Genomic DNA, 22,711 nt, shown 5'->3' on the forward strand with positions numbered 1-22,711 from the left:
TATTAAGAGATATTAAGGAAAAGTAATTGTTGTTTCCTGTTATTTTTGATGTTAAAGTTGGCATTTTGTTCTTGTGGCTGTCTTCTTTTAGGTTTGTTGAGGGATTACCTTCTTGTTGTTTCTAGGGCGTGGTTCCTGTCCTTGTATTGGTTTTTTTCTGTTATTATCCTTTGAAGGGCTGGATTCGTGGAGAGATAATGTGTGAATTTGGTTTTGTCGTGGAATACTTTGGTTTCTCCATCTATGTTAATTGAGAGTTTGGCTGGGTATAGTAGCCTGGGCTGGAATTTGTGTTCTTTTAGTGTCTGTATAACATCCGTCCAGGATCTTCTGGCTTTCATAGTCTCTGGTGAAAAGTCTGGTGTAATTCTGATAGGCTTGCCTTTATATGTTACTTGGCCTTTTTCTCTTACTGCTTTTAGTATTCTATCTTTATTTAGAGCATTTGTTGCTCTGATTATTATGTGTCGGGAGGTATTTCTTTTCTGGTCCAGTCTATTTGGAGTTCTGTAGGCTTCTTGTATGTTCATGGGCATCTCTTTCTTTAGATTTGGGAAGTTTTCTTCTATAATTTTGTTGAAGATGTTTGCTGGTCCTTTGAGTTGAAAATCTTCATTCTCATCCACTCCTATTATCCGTAGGTTTGGTCTTCTCATTATGTCCTGTATTTCTTGGATGTTTTGAGTTAGGATCTTTTTGCATTTTACATTTTCCTTGATTGTTGTGCCGATGTTCTCTATGGAATCTTCTGCACCTGAGATTCTCTCTTCCATCTCTTGTATTCTGTTGCTGATGCTCGTATCTATGGTTCCAGATTTCTTTCCTAGGGTTTCTATCTCCAGTGTTGCCTCATTTTGGGTTTTCTTTATTGTGTCTACTTCCCTTTTTAGGTCTAGTATGGTTTTGTTCATTTCCATCATCTGTTTGGATGTGTTTTCCTGTTTTTCTGTAAGGACTTCTACCTGTTTGATTATGTTATCATGTTTTTCTTTAAGGATTTGTAACTCTTTAGCAGTGTTCTCCTGCAATTCTTTAAGGGATTTTTGTGCTTCCTCTTTATTGTCTTCTGCCTTTTTATCAGTGTTCTCCTGCATTTCTTTAAGTGTGTTATTAAAGTCCTTCTTGAAGTCCTCTATCATCATCAGGAGATATGCTTTTAAATCCGTGTCTAGCTTTTCCGGTGTGTTGGGGTGCCCTGGACTGGGCGAAGTGGGGGTGCTGGGTTCTGATGATGGTGAGTGGTCTTGGTTCCTGTTAGTAAGATTATTAAGTTTACCTTTCGCCATCTGGTAATCTCTGGGGTTAGTTGTTATCGTTGTCACTATTTAAAGATTGGAGCAGAAGCTGTGTTCCACTCACCAGCAGTCTCTAAATCCTGCGGCGGGGGTCGTGGGTAGCTGATGGTACCCCGGTGCTGGTCCAGCCGGAAGAGGCCTGTGGTCCTACTCAGGCCGTTTTTCTGCTTCCCTAACTAATGTAGTCTCTGGTCCCGCGTGCAATTGGATTGGAGCAGAAGCTGTGTTCCACTCTCCAGAAGTCTTAAGATCCTGTGGTGGGTGTTGTGGGTAGCTGGTGAGTGTCAGCTGACCCTGCGCCCCAGCTGCCCAGGTGCTTTTCTGACCGGAAGAGGGTTGTGGCCCTATGTAGGCCGGATTTCTCTCTCCCCAACCAGAGCAGTCTCAGGTCCCGCGTGATTGGACTGGAGCAGAAGCTGTGTTCCACTCACCGGCAGTCCCAAAATCCTGCGGCGGGGGTCTTGGGTAGCTGGCGGGTGTCAGGCAACCCTGCGCTCCCGCTACCCTGGCGCTGATCCGGCCGGGTGAGGCCTGTGGCCCTACTCAGGCCGGTTTCTGCTTCCCTAACTAATGCAGTCTCAGGTCCCGCGCAATTGGATTGGAGCAGAAGCTGTGTTCCACTCACCAGCAGTCCCAAAATCCTGCGGCGGGGGTCGTGGGTAGCTGGCGGGTGTCAGGCAACCCTGCGCTCCCGCTACCCAGGCGCTGATCCAGCCGGATGAGGCCTGTGGTCCTACTCAGGCCGGTTTCTGCTTCCCTAACTAATGCAGTCTCAGGTCCCGCGCAATTGGATTGGAGCAGAAGCTGTGCTCCACTCACCAGAAGTCTTAAGATCCTGTGGCGGGTGTTGTGGGTAGCTGGTGAGTGTCAGCAGACCCTGCGCCCCAGCTGCCCAGGTGCTTTTCTGACCGGAAGAGGGTTGTGGCCCTATGTAGGCCGGATTTCTCTCTCCCCAACCAGAGCAGTCTCAGGTCCCGCGTGATTGGACTGGAGCAGAAGCTGTGTTCCACTCACCAGCAGTCCCAAAATCCTGCGGCGGGGGTCGTGGGTAGCTGGCGGGTGTCAGGCAACCCTGCGCTCCCGCTACCCTGGCGCTGATCCGGCCGGGTGAGGCCTGTGGCCCTACTCAGGCCGGTTTCTGCTTCCCTAACTAATGCAGTCTCAGGTCCCGCGCAATTGGATTGGAGCAGAAGCTGTGTTCCACTCACCAGCAGTCCCAAAATCCTGCGGCGGGGGTCGTGGGTAGCTGGCGGGTGTCAGGCAACCCTGCGCTCCCGCTACCCAGGCGCTGATCCAGCCGGATGAGGCCTGTGGTCCTCCTGAATTGAAATCTTATTGTCCCTCAAGGAAAGCATGAACTGCATCAGATTACAAGAGCCCCTGACACTTGATACTGAATTGAATTTGAAATTGTATAGAATGTCACTAAACCCTGCAGGCCCCCTTGTCCAAGAAAAAAGAAAAGAAAAAGAAAAAAAGGAAAAGAAAAGGAAAAGAAAGAAAGAAAGAAAGATAGAAAGACTGAACTAGATTCCAGGGGCCAGAGGGCTTTCAGTACAAATACTTACAAACAAAACATTACTTTTATTTTAAAATTTGAAATATTTTCATGCAATTTAATTTTTCTTTTCATTTTAGGTAATTATTTTCTGGTGAAGGCTTGGGTAACCACCTAACTCAATCGAGTCTGCTATATCACTAACAGATAATGTGCACTTCTGCAGTCTTTAACAACAAAGATGCATGTGTTTATTTCCCCACCGGATCCCATTCTTCTTGTTTTATATTGTATCAGTTAAGTAAAAGACTCCTTTTCCCACTTTCACAAAGCTCATGGGTAGCAAAGGTCAGACTGGAGTTTCTCATCAGCGTTAAGAGAGAAAGCACCTGTGCCAAATGGACAGAATTTCAGCCCAATTGAAAGAAACAAGAATTTAAACTTGCTTCAACACAATTATATGATTTTTATTGGGTTTTTAAAAAAATAGCTTATTTTCATGGTACAGTCTATAAATACCCATAGTTGCCAACGATTCCCCAAACTGAAATGAGCTTTTTTCAGAGGTGAGATGCTTATAGTCCGCATATGTTAGTGTTCCCCAACACACACCACAGAGCTATGACATAGTTTTGTAAACGAATTATTCTAGAAAGAACAAGCCATATAAATTGGGTTCGATTAGGATCCATAATGGAGCAAGATAACCTGAGGAGCCTGTGAACTGCTCTCCATGCTCCTAATCCTGCCCCTCCAGTTAAGTCTCTGCTGCTGTCGGCTCCATCTTTACAAATGTGAATCTGATCGCGCAAGGCTCCTATGTAAAATTCCTACAGGCTCCACAGTTCTTCCAGGACAAACTCAAAATGTTAAACTTAGCTTCCTACACGTCTTTTAGTTCTTGGCCTTACCAGTCAGGAAAAAGGGACCCCATGCTGCAGTCCCCACAAAATTCGCTGCTTAGTTACTTGTGTCAAATGAATGGTAACACCTACATTCTTACTGGGCCTCAGGGTCAGCTCAGCCTTGCGATTGATAGCAGCTGCTCCAGATGTGCTCTCTGGCTGCATCAGACCCCCTCCCAAGTCTGAGATTGTGCACAGATGTGAACTCATTTTTCTTCTCTTTTAAATAACACTCTGTCTGGACCTTGTGCTTCCATGCCTCCCATCCTTACTCTCTCGGGCCACTTTCCATCTGTTGTTAAAACCTCTCCTTTACTTCTCTGAGTCACACTGTGCATCCATGATTCTCAAATAATGATGGAATAGCCGAATCTCCTGCAGGGCTTGTTGAGCAGTTTGGTGGGTCCTACCCTCAAAACCTTCTGCTTCAGAGCTGGGGGAGGGGCCTGAGCATGTGCTTTGCTAAATACTCTCCAGGAGTTGCTGATGCCGTGGACCCTGGACTCCACCACTTTGCTAACAATGCAATAGAAAATGAACTTGGGAGGTGAATGAGTTAACACTCTGGTCCATGGAACAGGAAGAGGCCAGGGACCTGCATAAACAGGCACATCTGTGGGGCACATAAGGATAACGGTGATATAAGCACGGTTCATCCTTAGTTTAATCTCAACTGATGTACTTCCTTGAATGTCAACATCATCCCTGAGTACCCTGCCTTGCCTTGGTCAAATATTTGAGTGAATTATGAGAAGAGCCTTGGGGGCTGTTTGAATATAAAATCCTCTAAATGTTCATTTTTTTCCTTTAAAACTAAGGCATCTGGGTACACCTCTACCATTACTACAGTCAAGACTACACAGTTTTTGAGAAAAGTCAAGAAAGGAATAGAAATATTCTTTTGAAGAAGAAAACACAATTCTGGTAAGAAGTGCAGTTCTAAGAGTGAGGGGGACATGCACAGCCACTAAGGGAGTCCACTGGGAATCCACTGCCACTGAGGGAGTCCACTGAGAATCCAGTGCCACTGAGAGAGTCCACTGGGAATCCAGTGTCCCTGAGGGAGTTCTCTGGGAATCCAGTGCCACTGAGGGAGTCCACCAGGAATCCAGTGCCACTGAGGGAGTCCACCAGGAATCCAGTGCCACTGAGGGAGTCCACTGGGAATCCAGTGCCACTGAAGGAGTCCACTGAGAATGGCTTACATGGATTTCCTTCTGCCTTTCTTATGATTAGCTTCACAAATGGCTTTCTCCTAAAAATTTCACCCTTGCCAATCAGTTTATTTTTCTGAGCTTATCTTTTTACCCCCCCCAATAAACCAGTTAAGAGAGAACTAATTTCTGTCTTACCATTTACAATTTATCAGTGTACAAAAAGTATGTATACTTTTACACTCCTAAAAAGAAATAGCTGGCCCTTTCACAGTTAAAAAGGATTTTGAGCAGTAAATTTAGAATTGAGAAAGCCACTTTATTCCTGACATGGGGCTTTACAACTGTTTTCAAGTTTAATATTTCATGAAACCAATTTCCAGAGTCCTGCTAGACAGTGGAAGAAAAGGAGAAAGTCCTTCCGCTCTTCTCTGGGCTGTATTTTAGGACGGATGCAAGGCAAGGCGGGGATGTTATTTGTTGATTTAATACTCTTCTATAATTCATACTTTTGTTTTCAAACTGTCACTGAAATATTACTGTAAGGCAATGTTTCACCACGCTCCATAGCAGGATAACTCTTCAGGGAGTCAGGCATCCAAACATTAAAACGGCCGTCTGTATGCATACATCACAGACAAAAACCTGTGGCCGGGTTTGAAAGCTAATCTTACAGCAAGGATGGTAGTTCTCACCAAGATGTCACGTCCAAATAACTATGTGTCGATGCAACTGATGGCATAAAATTAGACAGCAAAGCCCTGATAGGTATAATTTAAAGAAATTCACATTGTAGCCTTTATCAGAACAGAGATCCAACTTATTTACTATAGAGTAAAAATCCTACTGATCAAAAATATCATATACTTTGGTCAAGTGTTGGAGTTCTAACATACAAAACACCTTTAAACGTCAATAATAAGATACACGCATATAACAACTCATTCGTCCATGTCTGTCAAATGAAGGAAAATCAGAACAACTGCTTCTATTTTGTGCTGATGTTAATGTATACTGGAATTCATATCCTGGATCTAAAATCCAGATGAGAAAACATCCCGACACTGAGCTTATACAGAGCAAAGACCAAGGAGAGGAGCTCTTACTCTCTCATGACACAGTGTCCGTACGAAGGGGTAGGCAGGAGACGCCTGGCTCCTCTGCTAAGAGAGGCACACCTCGAAGGTGAAGCCTGGGAAGGAGACAGTGGGTCACACCAGACACTGAACCTGCTAGAGTCATTCTGCCGGCCTTTTCAACCTCCACTACGATGGGAAATGAAACTGTTTGGCTTATTAATTATGAAATCTATTTTTTAGAGCTGCCCAGATGGCCCAAGATATTAGCTTTTGTAGGACTTTTTATGGCTACTCTACAGAAAAAAGACCCTGCTATAGATTATTGCAGTGCCTAAAATACTTTAAAACCTCTTTGGAGGGTAATTTGTTAGTATCCCTTAAAATTGTAAGTCTGTTTCTCTTCCATCAAACATATCTTTTAGAATTCTAAGAGATACACTTTCTTTTATGAGACACAAAGTTATATATAAGATTTTCTGAGCACTGTTTTAAATAATGTAATATGAAATAATTTAAATTTCTATCAAGAGGGAAGAGTTAAATAAACTGCAAAGTGTCCATCTAATACTATGCTATGCAAATGTGAAATATCAGAATGTTCCTGTGCATTAATTATGGGATCATCTCTAAGACACAGAAAATGAAATAAGGCTCCATACAATATTGCATAGTATGCCACCATTTGCATAAACTAGGGATATATATATACATATATACATATATATATATATATATATATATAGATGAGATCTAATTAAATATAATCTTTTTGAAAGGGTGCACAGGAAGAGGTAAATATTGTCATAATCTTGAATTTTTTACTTTTATTTTCAATCATGTATATTGGTACTTATGTGCATATGTGAATGCAGTGTCTGCAGAGGTCAGAAGAGGACATCAGATCCCCTGGAGTGGATTTCCAGGTGGTTTGAGACTTTGTACTTGACGGCTGAGAATTAAGCCCAGGCTTCTGTAAGAGCAGCCTTGAAGCCATCTCTTTAGCCCCTATGGTGATAATTTTATGCAAAACTTTGTGGTGTTCCTGTTTTGCATTCCTTGAGTGAGGGCAAAAGTGGAGGTTTCCCTGTGAAAGAGGATGATGGAGGCCTGCTGCTGTGACAGGTTATGAAAGGGACCCATGCCAGAAGCTGAGCCACCAGAGAGGAGTGGGAAGCAAGGCACATTTGCAGAAGTGGCGATCTGGATAGAGCTCTGGTGCCAAGCTTAATTACAGAACACATTTCAGTGCTTCCAAATACCTGGAAGATTCCCTGGGAGCAGATGGAAAGTAACAACCTTTACATTTCAGAGAGAGACTGGTGGGCCCAGAAAACTGGATTTTGTGTGTTGCAAACGGCACCTCTATATAACTAACTAACTAACCACGGGGCTCTATAAGGAAAGCACTGAACCAAAGTTTACCTTTCAATGCATGTTACAGATAAGTCCCATTGCCAATTTTTAATTCGGGAACAAAGCAGGCACTGCTGGAATGGATCACAGGTTGACCTCCTGGGCATCTGCAGGCAAGGTACTCACACACATTACCTCCCTTAGCTCCCGCAGCAATTTGGGCAGCAAGTGTAATTAACATTATCCCCTCTTAATAAACAAAGAAATCAAAGCTGTAAAGAAATTTCTGTAAAGAAATTTTCTTAAGACTCAGTTGATTCCTAGTTGATGGGAACTTTGAAGTTCAAATGGGTCTCCTTTCAAAGCTACAGCTCCTCCTAGATCATCTTAGTGCCTCCCAAACCAGAGACAGGGTTCTGTGTTGAACAAAGCAGGCAGGATAGCCTGTTCTCATCTAGGTCTCATAAGAGCTGCCTGCAGAATGAAAGAAATGGTCAAGATTCTGGATCCTATCTTGCCTGGATCCAGTGCCTCACTTTCAACGAGTTGGTTTCCATTTAGAATTTTTTAGTTCAGCTGGCAGGTGTTTGGCATCCTGAACTGAATCATTCTGTATAGCTGGAGGCTAAGGCAAAGCATTGGGTGGTGGCTATGACACTCAAAATTCTTGGAGGTGGAGGTCTGGGATTAAAAATCTCAGAGGGGGAACAGCTGGTGAGATACAATTAAGTAAGGGAGTGACTGCTTAGAACAGAAAGTGTTTAAGAGGAACTAAATGAGGTTAGAGAACTAAGTGATTTAGGCCAAGTCCACGTGATTGGTAACCCAGTGAAGAGTGTTTTAGTAGGTTATATGTAACCTGAGTCCAATCACAGGTGTCAGCTTGATAGGTGGAGCCAACCATGCTGTGACTTTTCAAGATTTGCTTACATCTGTGTATGTGCGCCCTGTGAATGCAGTGCTCAAGGAGGCCAGAAGAGGGCATTAGGCACCCTGGAACTGGAATTACAAATGGTTGTAAGTGACTATGCTCTGCAAGTGCTCATAGGCACTGAGCCATCTCGCCAACCCCCACACCGAATGAGGACGGTACAGTGCGTTAGGTCTCAGTGTAGTCTAGACAGGCTTGCAGCAGCAGCTGTAATACATTAACCATTTCCTATATCCCAGGCTCCAGTGGCTCTTCCCTTTCTGTATTTTAAAACTACATCATGGTTTTTGTTCCCTGGAATTTGACATTCTTTTAGTTACTGGTGTAATTATGGCTTTGATGTAAACCCCTGGCCAGAAGTAAGTCCATAGTGATTGTGTTTGTCCTATTTATTCTCCTCTCCCCCTTTTTCTTTTACAGTATCTGGTACATGACAAAGCCAAAAGAAAGGGGGGAGCCAAAAATTTATTGTATATCTGTGAATTTATTGATGGCTTTAAACTCTTTTCCCTACCTAAGATGAAAACCCCAGAAATAATTTTCCTATATAGTTTGGATTGTTTTTCCTTGGCCATCTTTACCATCCTCCTGCTTAAAAAGTCAAGCAAAGAATTCAAAAGATATATTCTTTTTTTAAAAGCAATATAGCAGGATGCATTTTTCGATAGGACATTTGAAAGAATGGTAAGGAAATAGAACCCAGTCATAGAGAGCCATGTAGAATATTTGAGAAAAACAAATGCAGTAAGGAAATTAGAGAAAGGGACCAAGTCATTTCTTCCTAAGATTGTATTATCCTTTAGTTTTCTCTTGAAATAGCGTGCAAAGATCACCAATTACCATATGCATAGACCCCACTTATGGGTTAGCACCAAGCTAGGTGTATATTTGGTAGGACATTGGATGATTTGCTCCCTGTTTATTTCAAGCCTTCTCTTCAACACTGTTGTGACATGGGGATCTTCAGGAGAAATCTGAAAACGTAACACTAAACATAAGACTTTTCTAAGAAGGTGTCTAGCATTGAGTCTACTTTATCTATGCTACACCATTCTGTCCTGCTTATAAATAAAACATTAATTTATTATATATATATATATATACATACATATTTATTCCTACATATAATATTTACTTCTATAAACAAATTCAAGTTAATAAAGGTGACAGCATCTAGATTTACTGGAAGATTTCAAATGTTAACTTTTAGCATAAAACGTGTCTCACTTAATTGTTTAAGACTCCTTGAGTTGGCTCAGAGCTCCTCATAACATTGTTTCAGATTTCACATTTGCCTCTCAACCTAGGCCTGTGCTTTGACAAAATTACCATGTTAAGAGATTTTCACTGGGCTCTATCCTGTGTGTTTTTACGCAGTTGTCATCACTGATGCTTCTGCAGTGATTTCTGATTCTCTAGGTGCTTGGCAGCATGTCTTGGTTTCATAACCCAATTCTGAAGCAGACAGGAAGGCATCCTATCTATTTTATAGAAGAGAAAAACCATGACTGAGGTTTTGTTCCACAAATTCTAGCGTGTAAGCATCAGAACACACATTAAGATCAGTCTTAGGGTCTGAACTCGTGTGCATTTATAAACAAAATAGTAACTACAGCTTCCGGCATCCACAGAGTACCCAAGTTGTGTGATATGCTATCTTGTGCATGGATAATTTTTTGGTGGATAACAACTACAGAATTCCATCTTTCCTGGTGGTGGTTACAGTCTGTGTTATCAAATTACTTATCCCATGACCTTGATTGCTCAAATAAAGATTTGGCAACACCACTGTTGAAATATCTACACTTTTAGCTCTGTAAAAGAATTACATACAGGGTTCTCTAATCACTACAAAAGTGAAAAGAGGAGTCTAAGGCCTAGGTAATAATATAGAATAGTCACACCAATAGTTCCGAAGGAGACTTTAAAATCTGATGTAGCTGTTTCCACAATTGAACACTTCTCCCTTTGTCCTTTTCCTTTCATTTTCCTTATTTTGGGGCACAAGGTCTCAATATAAGCCCAAATGTCTTTGAACATATGATATAGAATGACCTTGAACTGTTGAACCCCCTGCCCCCTGTCTCCACCCTCAAATGTCTAGATTACAGGCATGAGCCACCATGCCAGGTTTATGCAGTGTAGGGGCTTAAACCCATGGCTTTGAGCATGTAAAGTAATCAACTTCCCAACTGAGCTACATTCCCAGCCTCCACATCTGGATTTTCAATGGGAGCTTTATCTCTTTTTCTCTAGATGTTTACTAAAAGAAGAAGGAGGAAAACAAACAGAAAAGAGTGTGGAACATTTCCACTTAATGATTTCCAGGCCTAATGTCGGGTTTCCCTCAAAGGAACTGCTACCCACTCTGTGAACTGGAGCAAGACATTTAATTCTTCTAATTGCAATTATGCACCTGAAAAACAGAGACAATAATATCTGCCTTTGCCACACAAAGCTATTGTGAGGAATAAATTAGCTCAAATGTAGGGAAATGATGTTCAAATGTGAAGACATGAGATGGGAATTCTTAAACTGTGGTTAATGCGAGACTAAATGAGTATAGTTCCCCATTTTCTGTTATTTTATGTGCATTGAAACAAATATTAGAAACAGAACGACAGCACTTATAAAGCTGTACTTCTCCTCTTACCGGGTCTATCAGCTGAGAATAGAGTTCATGGCAGTTGTCGAAGATATACTTGTATGTGGAATCCAGACAAGCCCTGACACAGTCCTTCACAACTGCACTGGCCTTTGGGGGGCTCTGCAGCTCCAGGACCTGGCAGACAAATCATTTTTTTTTAAATAACAGAATGCTACAAACCCATAAAGCCATTTCAACAATATCCAAGTGATTTGACTATGTTTAAAATACACGGCCTGAGAAAATGTTTAAGTAAGGCAGGTGATATGGCTAAGTGGATAAGGGACACTGTTGTCTAGTCTCATGACCCGAATTTAATCCCTGGAAACCACACAGTGGAATGAGATGACTGAGTCCTGCAAGTTGCCCTCTGATCTCTACATGTGTGTCCATTTTGCCCCTCAATAAATCAATGCAAGATGGTTTTGTTGTTATTTCCTGAGACAGTATTTCTCTCTCTGTAGGCCTGGTTGTCTCAAAACTCACTCTTTAGACCAAACTCATCTGAGTGCTGGGATTAAGGTGTGTGCCACCACTGCATGAATGTAATACACACACACATACACACACACACACAAATGTAGAGCCCAATAAAAATTAGTACAAAAAAACGAAATAAAAAGGCCATGAATTTTAAAGAGAGCGGGATGAGAGGAAAGGGTGTATGGGAGTGTTTGAAGGGAGAAATGTTGTAACTAAATTATAATTCTCCCGCAAAATAAATAGAAGGAGAGAAAAATTTTGAAGAGTTTTGAATCTGGGGTAAGTGAAGTCAAACAACGTTTCAAAGATTTATTAACATGTATGGGTGTTCACCTAAATGTAGTCTGTGAACCACATATAAGCAGTTTTCATAAAGATGAGAAAAGTACATCAGATCCGTTGGAACTGGGATTGTAGGTGGTTGTGAGCAATGATGTAGGTGTTGGGAATGGAGCCTAGGTCCACTGGAAGAGCAGAAAGTGCTCTTTACTGCTGAAACATGTCTCCAGTACATGGAACGTGTTTTAAAGAAATTAAATGTGTAATTGATAGTAGAGAGTATAGAGTGGGCAGAGTGAAGCTGCTGATTCAGTAGCATGGGGAGGAATCTAGCCAGTGTGTTAGTGTTTAAGAGGAGCGAGTACAAAGTGCAAACCGCATGCGTGTGTGTGTGTGTGTGTGTGTGTGTGTGTGTGTGTGTGTGATTGTTTCTAGAAAACAAACTCTATGTGACAATCAACAATACAAAAGAAAGAAGAGGATAAATGACATACAGATGGGGAAGGTGGTGGGCTGTATCACTACTTGAGGACATTCTATTTTCTTTGTTCCTTTTGCTAGTGAAATAAACAGTAGAATCACAATCATCAGTGTGGTCATGATGGGGGGACATGGGCAGATGCTTTTCACTGGAGAGGCTCCATTGTTCCTACCCTTTTATCCTCCTGCAGTGGCACCCATCACTTGTCAAAACTGAGTAAGCATTTTCACTGAGCCTTGACCAGTTCTCTCTAGCATTCTGTATACACTGGTACTATGAGATCAGAACAGATACAAATTCTGGTTACTACAGTCACCAATGGATCCTGATAACTAATGATCATCCATACAGTATGCTTTTGTTTTCTATTATAAAATCCTATTTACTTTTATTATTTTTATTTTTTAGTGCTATAAATAACAGAACTAATGGTAAGTGAGAAAAAATAGCCTAGAATGTTGTTGTTTTGTTTTGTTTTGTTTTATTTGATGTCTTAGGACTTGCTGACCAACTCTCATATTACCCTATTTCAAAGAGAAAAGAATAGAATGTGTACATCCTAGAAAGCTGTGTTTGAAAAGCTTAACATAAATTAACTGCTTCACTAAATTATGACTGTCCAGAATTTGATATTAAAGAAGGAATATATTAAAACAGAAATGGCTAGAGAGTTTGGTAGATTATAGCCAACTGCACCAAGAAATCATGTGACCAATTCTCATAAAAGAATTGCCAAGGCTAACACTGTGCGCTAGCACCATTAGGTGAAGAGGAGTCAGCTCTTCTCCTGCAGTAAAAAGTCAGCAAACCATCTCTGTTAATACTTGAATGTAACTCTTCTTTGACTTAGCATAATAACTTTGCTGTTTCTTAAAAAGTGTCTTGTATTGTTACTGAAAGAGCATCCAAGACACATTTAGTTCTGACCCAATGTATCAGTGTAAAGTGACACTTGTTTCTTTGATAAACCTTATGTTGGAAAAGTCATCTAGCCCAGGATTTCTGGCTGGACCTGGTCAAGAGCAGGATCAAGCCAAGCTCTGTCCAAGGACAAATGGGTTCTGATGTCACACCAAGGCATTGTGGGAATGAGATGAGATACCTTCATCCGGAAGAAGGTGATGCTGGTCAACAGGTCCACAGTGGACTTTAGGTCCTGTAGTCTCTCACTGTTGCTGGCTGGAAAGTTTTCCTGGTTAAATAGGAAACAGAGATGGATCAAGTTGTTGACATAGTATGGAAACTAATGAAAACAAGCTTAGTGTGAAAAAAATTAAAAGCATGAAGTAAGTCATATAACAGTTAATAATTTATAAAAAGTATTCTTCTTTCTAAATTCTTATCACAGAACATTCTGAAAAACAGAAGGTTTAGAAATATTCTGCTATTCATCTCAGAAAGTCAGACCTTTTTATTCATCCTCAGGGTAACATTTTCTTCAGGCGTTTAGCAGCCACTGATGAGTTTCGGTGTTCCGGTAAATAACCTCTTACCCATACTCAGACAAGAAAACCTAGTTAAACTCAGTGTACCACACACAAGATGAAGATAGGACAGTGGGGGGTGGGGTTGATAAGAAGTGTTCCAGCAGGAGAGAGAGGGTGGTGAGAGTGGAGAATGGAGAGCTGAAAATGAACAAATCCATCGTATCAATGGATCAAACTGTGCATCAATAAAGACAAGGTTTTAAACGAATACTACATTATCAGTTATGCAACATTAAAGGACTAATTCCTGCTTATAAAATACCCTTTTCAAAGAAGGGATATTAGTATATTTTAAAATATTTTTATCATTTTCCAAAGATGGGCTTAATTTTCAAAAGTTACTTTGAACACAGTACAGGTGATAATGTTCACTTTTCAGCCACAAAGAAACTTCTAGTTATAGAAAATAAGATTGTATGCCAAGATCTAAAATATGAGTTTGAGACATGACTTTCTCCATACTGAGGTGCCCTGAGACCAGTTACTTAAAAATACAGATATTTAGAATTCTGGGGGAAAAGCAAAATGCCTTTATAAGAGAACTTGAAAGAACAAATGGTTTTAACCTTAAGAAAGCTCTTTAATTAACTGATGATTGTTTTTGCATAGGTTTTCTACAGTCATCAGAGAATCCCAAACTGACTCCTGGATATGTCATATGACCCTGAGTTGGCTTAGTGGTTACATGATGACACATAACTTGTGTTCAAGGCTCATCTTGCCCTGAAATACCTTCTATAGTAGACTGGTAGGTGTGATGTTGTCGTCTTATAATGATGTTACTTTCAACATGCAATTGGACCTTGAAAACATTCAGTTTGTAATTCTCAGAAATATGCAATTACCTGTCTGTCTGTCTGTCTATCTGTCTATCTATCTATCTATCTATCTATCTATCTATCTATCTATCTATCTATAATCTACCTATCAATCAACTTATCTATCCATTTATTTATCATCCATCCATTCATCATCAATCTATTCATCTGTCTATATGTCTATTCAGTCACCATCTATCTAATCAACCTATATTTTCATCTATCTATTTATTCATCCATTAATTTATCTATTCATCTATCTAACATTTAGCTATTCATCATTAAGAGATTAATTAAAAATGAATGTAGGAGACACATATATGAAAAAGAAAATGTTCAAATAAAACATTGATGAATATAAGTTATAAAAAAAAGCACCTGCAATTATGATTACAGACTTTTAATAAATACATTCTCAAAATAAGGCTGGACCTTGTGTTCTCTTGATGAATCGGCTCACGGGCATTCCACCAGATGGTTGTTAAGAATTCCAAGAGTGAGCTGCACACACACAGTATATTGTTATTGTTAGGGTTTATGTGCACCCCGAGTATGAGAACAACAAAGAATCTCTTGAGGATTGCTTCCAATGTATCAGACTCAAAAATCAGTATTACTTTCCTATTTCAGGACAGGCAATGATAACTATGTTGAGAAATTACCTCGAACAAAGGCAGATTTCCCTACCTTAGGGAAGAAATTACCCAGAGAAAGGAAGATTTCCCTACCTTAAGGGAAATTATGTTGTACCTACCCTGTACTTTGACAGGTCAATCCTTAAGGAGTTATGCAACTGGTCCAGTAGTTTTATGAATTTTTCCCTCTGTACCAAGGAAACACAAGACAGGGAGATAGAAATAAGAAGCAAACCACACTCAATGTAATCCAGCTATTCATGAACATTACTGTTCCCATTCTACAAAGACAGAGGAGCACTGATGTCAACCACTGTCCAAAGTCACAACCACAGGGCATGATAGTGGCTCAGAGTCCATCTCTGGGTCTTTAATGCCATCCCATTCTTCAGGTAAGTCACCCACCTACCCCTGTGAATGACAGGAAATGGTGCAGTTGTCCTAGTAGAGAGACTGGAGTTATTCTGCAGAGAAATGAATTCCCATTCATATGGCAGTGTATCAGCAGAAGAAAACACACTTCACCCCCTGCTTTAATCCTGCACACTACCCTGGACCCCTAGAAAATTAATGACATTTATTAATTTCCGACCATGGGAATGGAAACAGCTAGTGTGTGTGTTTAAAAAAAAAACATTTTAAAAAGATATTTTCTTCTGGGAAGCAAGCACAGACTTAATACTCTGAAGGGATTGATTGCTTTTAAAGGATTTTATGATTTATCTCTGCAGATCCTATAAGAATTGAGTCCTACTTCTTGCTGCTGCCATCAGGACTGTGTCAGTGTGGGACTGTGCTCTCCATAAAAGTATTTGGCTGGGGAGAGTATGGAGCTGTGTTAGTAAATATAAAGTTGGAATCAGATGTATCTAATACAAAGAAGTGGAGTATGAAAGCCACACACACAAACTCACAAAATACCCCACAAGCCTTGCTTCCTGTTTCTGTGATAAAATAAATACCTGACAAGACAGGCTTATGGAGAAAGGATTTCCACTGTAAGGAAACGAAGGTAACATGAACTTTAAACAGCTGGCTACATCCATAGGCAAGAGCAGAGAGCATGCATGCTCAGCTTGCTTTTTCCTTTTCTTCTTTTCATTCTACTTTTTTCACAGTTCAGAATTCAAATGTCGGGAATGGTGTTGCCCACTTTTACACTGGGTCTTCTCCTATCAGTTAATATAATGATTATAACCCTCTCACCCCCAGACATGCCTATAGGCGAGCCTGACCTACACGACCCCTCACTGAAATTCCTTTCTCAGCTGATTCTACCTCACATTAAGTTGGCAACTGGAATAAAACCATTGCAGGTAGTAGACAGGCTTCTGTCCTGGCTTTTAGTTTCCTTATAAAAGTATAAAATAATGAGTGGGTGAGGGGAGACTGGGGAGCAAGGATTTCTGACTACATCAGTGGTCTATAAATACCAAATTACATTTTGCAGAGTCTTGGCAAACTAGAAGCTCTCCTTAATTTAAGAAGTAGATGTATGCATATGCCAACAAGATTTTGATGAAGGGACCCTGGTATAGCTGTCTCGTATGAGGCTATGCCAGTGCCTGGCAAATATAGAAGCAGATGCTCACAGTCATCTATAAGATAGAACACAGGGCTCCCAATGGAGAAGCTAGAGAAAGCGTCCAAGGAGCTGAAGGGGTCTGCAACCCTATAGGTAGAACAACAATATGAACTAACCAGTACCCCCAGAGCTCGTATCTCTAGCTGCATATGTAGCAGAAGATGGCCTACTCGGCCATCACTGGGAAGAGAGGCCCCTTGGTATTGCAAACTTTATATGCCCCAGTACAGGGGAATTCCAGGGCCAAGAAGCGGGAGTGGGTGGGTAGGGGAGCAGGGCGGGGGGAGGGTATAGGGAACTTTTGGGATAGCATTTGAAATTTGAAATGTATATAAAGAAAATATCTGATAAAAAAGAATAATAATAAAAAGTAGATGTATGAGCCATGTAACTCTAGTCTTTGAAACTCCTGTGCTTAAGAGAGTCACAGCTGAATAGCAGCATAAGTTAAAAGACTTTTGATGACTTTTTACTCAATTAAAAGTTCTAACTGTTCGGTGAATTGCCATCTTCAGAATCACACATGGCAAACAAAGGTTAAAGACCACTCCTATTCTAACTCCCATGGAGAAAACATGGAAGCTGAAGATAGAAGCATTGCCTTCTAGAAGCTTCTAGAACTTTGTGAAGCAGTCTAAGGTCACTTTGTCCAGCAAAGCTACTGAGATATGCAGATGAACTTAAATCTTAGATTTTCCTTCTCCAGCCTCAATGGCGTGTTCTTAGGGAAGGGAAGGGAAGACAACAAGCTTGGCTGGCCTTTATTACTGCCCCCTCTACTCCCATCCATCAAAATGAAAACTAAAGATGAAAGAATCACTACAACAGAGAGTTCAGGGCCACAGTAAAGTTAATCACTCGGGTGACTATAAAAGTCAGTCTGACTTGTGTCCCATCTCTGGAAGCTGTGCCTGACCTCTGTGATTGGCACAAATCATCAAGACGGCTGACCTGACTGTTGAACTGTGCTTTGCCCCAAATCACTGATCCTGTTCCACCCGGCAGGGCTGCCACCACTCAGCATCTAATTCTCCACTGCTTTTCAATGAGAGAATTTCATGTGGTGAATGTACCCAGTAGGAAATGGTTACCTTCCCAGACTTCATGCAGATACTGTAGTCTTGGACAATGAGACACACTGAGTTTATTGAGGAGAAAAGACTCAGCATTCTTTTGTCAATTAATTACTGATCAAAAAGACCCCAGAAAGAGTGCTTGGCAGGGTCTGTTCATGTTACTAGTATTTGCTACACAATTCTTTATTGAGTACAGCCTTTAGTCTTATTGTCATTTGCTTTTGTGATGCCTTTTAGCTGGGGAAGACACTTGGATGCTAAAGCCTAGTTTGTGACTACAAGGCAAGAGGCTAAGGAAGTGAGAATGGTAGAGCCATATGCTGTTAGAATTCCATGTCTGCCTATTTATATTCATCCAGTTGTGTGTGTGTGTATGTGTGTCCATACTCATGTATGTCTGTATGCATGTGCATATCTGTGTTTGAGTACATGTATGTACAAACATGTGTGGGGGCCAGGGGGCAACCTTAGATGTTATTCCTCATTCCTCACCACCCACTATTTTTTTTAAACGAGAAAAGCTAAAGAATCATAGTTGATTCTAATCAAGGAAAATAATTAATTAATGAAACAGAAAGATACTATACATATTTATTTAAAAAAGACAAGGTCTCTCACCAGCTTGAACTCACCAAGTAGACTAAGCTAGCTCATAAGAGTCCCAGGGATCCACCTATTTCTTCCTCCTTAATACTGGGTGTCTTAATTAGCTTTCTATTGCTGTGATAAGACACTATGACTAAGACATAGAAGAGTTTATGGAAGCTACAACTTCAGAGGGTGAGTCCATGACCATCATGGTGGGTAACATGGCAGCAGACAGATATGGCACTGTTACAATAGCTCAGAGCTTACATATGCGGCATCCATAAAGCAGGGGGGGGGAGAGAGAGAGAGAGAGACAGAGACAGAGAGACAGAGAGACAGAGAGAGACACAGAGAGAGAGAGACAGAGAGAGAGACAGAGAGAGAGAGAGAGAGAGAGAGAGAGAGAGAGAGAGAGAGAGAAAGAGAAAGAGACTGAGAGAGAGAGAGAGGGAGAGCTTGGGATTGTGTGGGTTTTTGAAACTTCAAATCCCTCTTCCGGTCAGAAAAGCACCGGGGCAGCTGGGGCGCAGGGTCGGCTGACACTCGCCAGCTACCCACAACACCCGCCACAGGATCTTAAGACTTCTGGAGAGTGGAACACAGCTTCTGCTCCAATCCAATTGCACGCGGGACCTGAGACTGCATTAGTTAGGGAAGCAGAAAACCGGCCTGAGTAGGACCACAGGCCTCTTCCAGCTGGACCAGCACCGGGGTACCGTCAGCTACCCACGACCCCCGCCACAGGATTTTGAGACTGCTGGTGAGTGGAACACAGCTTCTGCTCCAATCTTTAAACAGTGACAACGATAACAACTAACCCCAGAGATTACCAGATGGCGAAAGGTAAACGTAATAATCTTACTAACAGAAACCAAGACCACTCACCATCATCAGAACCCAGCACCCCCACTTCGCCCAGTCCAGGGCACCCCAACACACCGGAAAAGCTAGACACGGATCTAAAAGCATATCTCCTGATGATGGTAGAGGAGTTCAAGAAGGACTTTAATAACACACTTAAAGAAATACAGGAGAACAATGCTAAACAGGCAGAAGACACTAAAGAGGAAGCACAAAAATCCCTTAAAGAATTGCAGGAGAACACTGCTAAAGAGTTACAAATCCTTAAAGAAAAACAGGATAACATAATCAAACAGGTAGAAGTCCTTACAGAAAAACAGGAAAACACATCCAAACAGATGATGGAAATGAACAAAACCATACTAGACCTAAAAAGGGAAGTAGACACAATAAAGAAAACCCAAAATGAGGCAACACTGGAGATAGAAACCCTAGGAAAGAAATCTGGAACCATAGATACCAGCATCAGCAACAGAATACAAGAGATGGAAGAGAGAATCTCAGGTGCAGAAGATTCCATAGAGAACATCGGCACAACAATCAAGGAAAATGTAAAATGCAAAAAGATCCTAACTCAAAACATCCAAAAAATACAGGACACAATGAGAAGACCAAACCTACGGATAATAGGAGTGGATGAGAATGAAGATTTTCAACTCAAAGGACCAGCAAACATCTTCAACAAAATTATAGAAGAAAACTTCCCAAATCTAAAGAAAGAGATGCCCATGAACATACAAGAAGCCTACAGAACTCCAAATAGACTGGACCAGAAAAGAAATACCTCCCGACACATAATAATCAGAACAACAAATGCTCTAAATAAAGATAGAATACTAAAAGCAGTAAGAGAAAAAGGCCAAGTAACATATAAAGGCAAGCCTATCAGAATTACACCAGATTTTTCACCAGAGACTATGAAAGCCAGAAGATCCTGGACGGATGTTATACAGACATTAAAAGAACACAAATTCCAGCCCAGGCTACTATACCCAGCCAAACTCTCAATTAACATAGATGGAGAAACCAAAGTATTCCACGACAAAACCAAATTCACACATTATCTTTCCACGAATCCAGCCCTTCAAAGGATAATAACAGAAAAAAACCAATACAAGGACAGGAACCACGCCCTAGAAACAACAAGAAGGTAATCCCTCAACAAACCTAAAAGAAGACAGCCACAAGAACAAAATGCCAACTTTAACAACAAAAATAACAGGAAACAACAATTACTTTTCCTTAATATCTCTTAATATCAATGGACTCAACTCCCCGATAAAAAGACATAGACTAACAAACTGGCTACACAAACAAGACCCAACATTTTGCTGCTTACAGGAAACTCATCTCAGAGAAAAGGATAGACACTACCTCAGAATGAAAGGCTGGAAAACAATTTTCCAAGCAAATGGCATGAAGAAACAAGCTGGAGTAGCCATTCTAATATCTGATAAGATTGACTTCCAACCCAAAGTCATTAAAAAAGACAGGGAGGGACACTTCATACTCATCAAAGGTAAAATCCTCCAAGAGGAACTATCAATCCTGAATATCTATGCTCCAAATACAAAGGCAGCCACATTCATTAAAGAAACTTTAGTAAATCTCAAAGCACACATTGCACCTCATACAATAATAGTGGGAGACTTCAACACACCACTTTCACCAATGGACAGATCATGGAAACAGAAACTAAACAGGGACACAGAGAAACTAAGAGAAATTATGAATCAAATGGATCTGGCAGATATCTACAGAACATTCTATCCTAAAACAAAAGGATATACCTTCTTCTCAGCACCTCATGGCACCTTCTCCAAAATTGACCACATAATTGGTCACAAAACAGGCCTCAACAGATACAAAAATATTGAAATTGTCCCATGCATCCTATCAGATCACCATGGACTAAAGCTGATCTTCAATAACAAAATAAATAATAGAAAGCCAACATTCACGTGGAAACTGAACAACACTCTTCTCAATGATACCTTGGTCAAGGAAGGAATAAAGAAAGAAATTAAGGACTTTTTAGAGTTCAATGAAAATGAAGCCACAACATACCCAAACTTATGGGACGCAATGAAAGCATTTCTAAGAGGAAAACTCATAGCTCTGAGTGCCTCCAAAAGGAAACTAGAGAGAGCACACATTAGCAGCTTGACAACACACCTAAAAGCACTAGAACAAAAGGAAGCAAATTCACCCAAGAGGAGTAGATGGCAGGAAATAATCAAACTCAGGGGTGAAATCAACCAAGTGGAAACAAGAAAAACTATTCAAAGAATCAACCAATCAAGGAGCTGGTTCTTTGAGAAAATCAACAAGATAGATAAACCCTTAGCCAGACTCACTAGAGGGCACAGGGAAAGCATCCTAATTAACAAAATCAGAAATGAAAAAGGAGACATAACAACAGATCCTGAAGACATCCAAAACACCATCAGATCCTTCTACCAAAGGCTATACTCAACAAAACTGGAGAACCTGGATGAAATGGAGAAGTTCCTAGACAGATACCAGGTACCAAAGTTGAATCAAGATCAGGTTAATGATCTAAACAGCCCTATATCCCCCAAAGAAATAGAAGCAGTCATTAATAGTCTCCCAACTAAAAAAAGCCCAGGACCAGATGGGTTTAGTGCAGAGTTCTATCAGACCTTCAAAGAAGATCTAATCCCAGTTCTTCACAAACTATTCCACAAAATAGAAACAGAAGGTACTCTACCCAACTCATTCTATGAAGCCACAATTACTCTGATACCTAAACCACAAAAAGACCCAACAAAGATAGAAAACTTCAGACCAATATCCCTTATGAATATTGATGCAAAAATCCTCAATAAAGTTCTTGCTAACCGAATCCAAGAACACATCAAAACAATCATCCATCCTGACCAAGTAGGTTTCATCCCAGGGATGCAGGGATGGTTCAATATACGGAAATCCATCAACGTAATCCAGTATATAAACAAACTCAAAGACAAAAACCACATGGTCATCTCGTTAGATGCGGAAAAAGCATTTGACAAGATCCAACACCCATTCATGATAAAAGCCTTGGAAAGATCAGGAATTCAAGGCCCATACCTAAACATGATAAAAGCAATCTACAGCAAACCAGTAGCCAACATCAAAGTAAATGGTGAGAAGCTTGAAGCAATCCCTCTAAAATCAGGGTCTAGACAAGGCTGTCCACTTTCTCCATACCTATTCAACATTGTACTTGAAGTCCTAGCCAGAGCAATTCGACAACAAAAGGAGATCAAAGGGATACAAATTGGAAAAGATGAAGTCAAAATATCACTTTTTGCAGATGATATGATAGTATATATAAGTGACCCTAAAAATTCCACCAGAGAACTCCTAAGCCTTATAAACAGCTTCGGTGAAGTAGCTGGATATAAAATTAACTCAAACAAGTCAATGGCCTTTCTCTACACAAAGAATAAACAGGCTGAGAAAGAAATTAGGGAAACAACACCCTTCTCAATAGTCACAAATAATATAAAATATCTTGGCGTGACTCTAACTAAGGAAGTGAAAGATCTGT

General features: G+C 40.7%; 1 protein-coding gene across 1 annotated transcript in view; it reads right to left on the bottom strand.

Moving 5' to 3' along the window:
- Unc13c (unc-13 homolog C) overlaps positions 1-22,711 on the bottom strand; it is a 502,014-nt gene that overhangs the window by 174,403 nt on the left and 304,900 nt on the right. Inside the window, exons 15-17 of the mRNA XM_085844784.1 lie at positions 15,165-15,233; positions 13,208-13,297; positions 10,869-10,997 (exon numbers count right to left, since the gene is read on the bottom strand). Of these exons, the coding sequence (XP_085700910.1) occupies positions 10,869-10,997; positions 13,208-13,297; positions 15,165-15,233 (288 nt within the window). The remainder of the gene's footprint in view (positions 1-10,868; positions 10,998-13,207; positions 13,298-15,164; positions 15,234-22,711) is intronic.

This window comes from Mus caroli, unplaced genomic scaffold (assembly GCF_978045245.1).
Source record: "Mus caroli unplaced genomic scaffold, Mus_caroli_1 scaffold_11, whole genome shotgun sequence".
Taxonomy (NCBI): domain Eukaryota; kingdom Metazoa; phylum Chordata; class Mammalia; order Rodentia; family Muridae; genus Mus; species Mus caroli.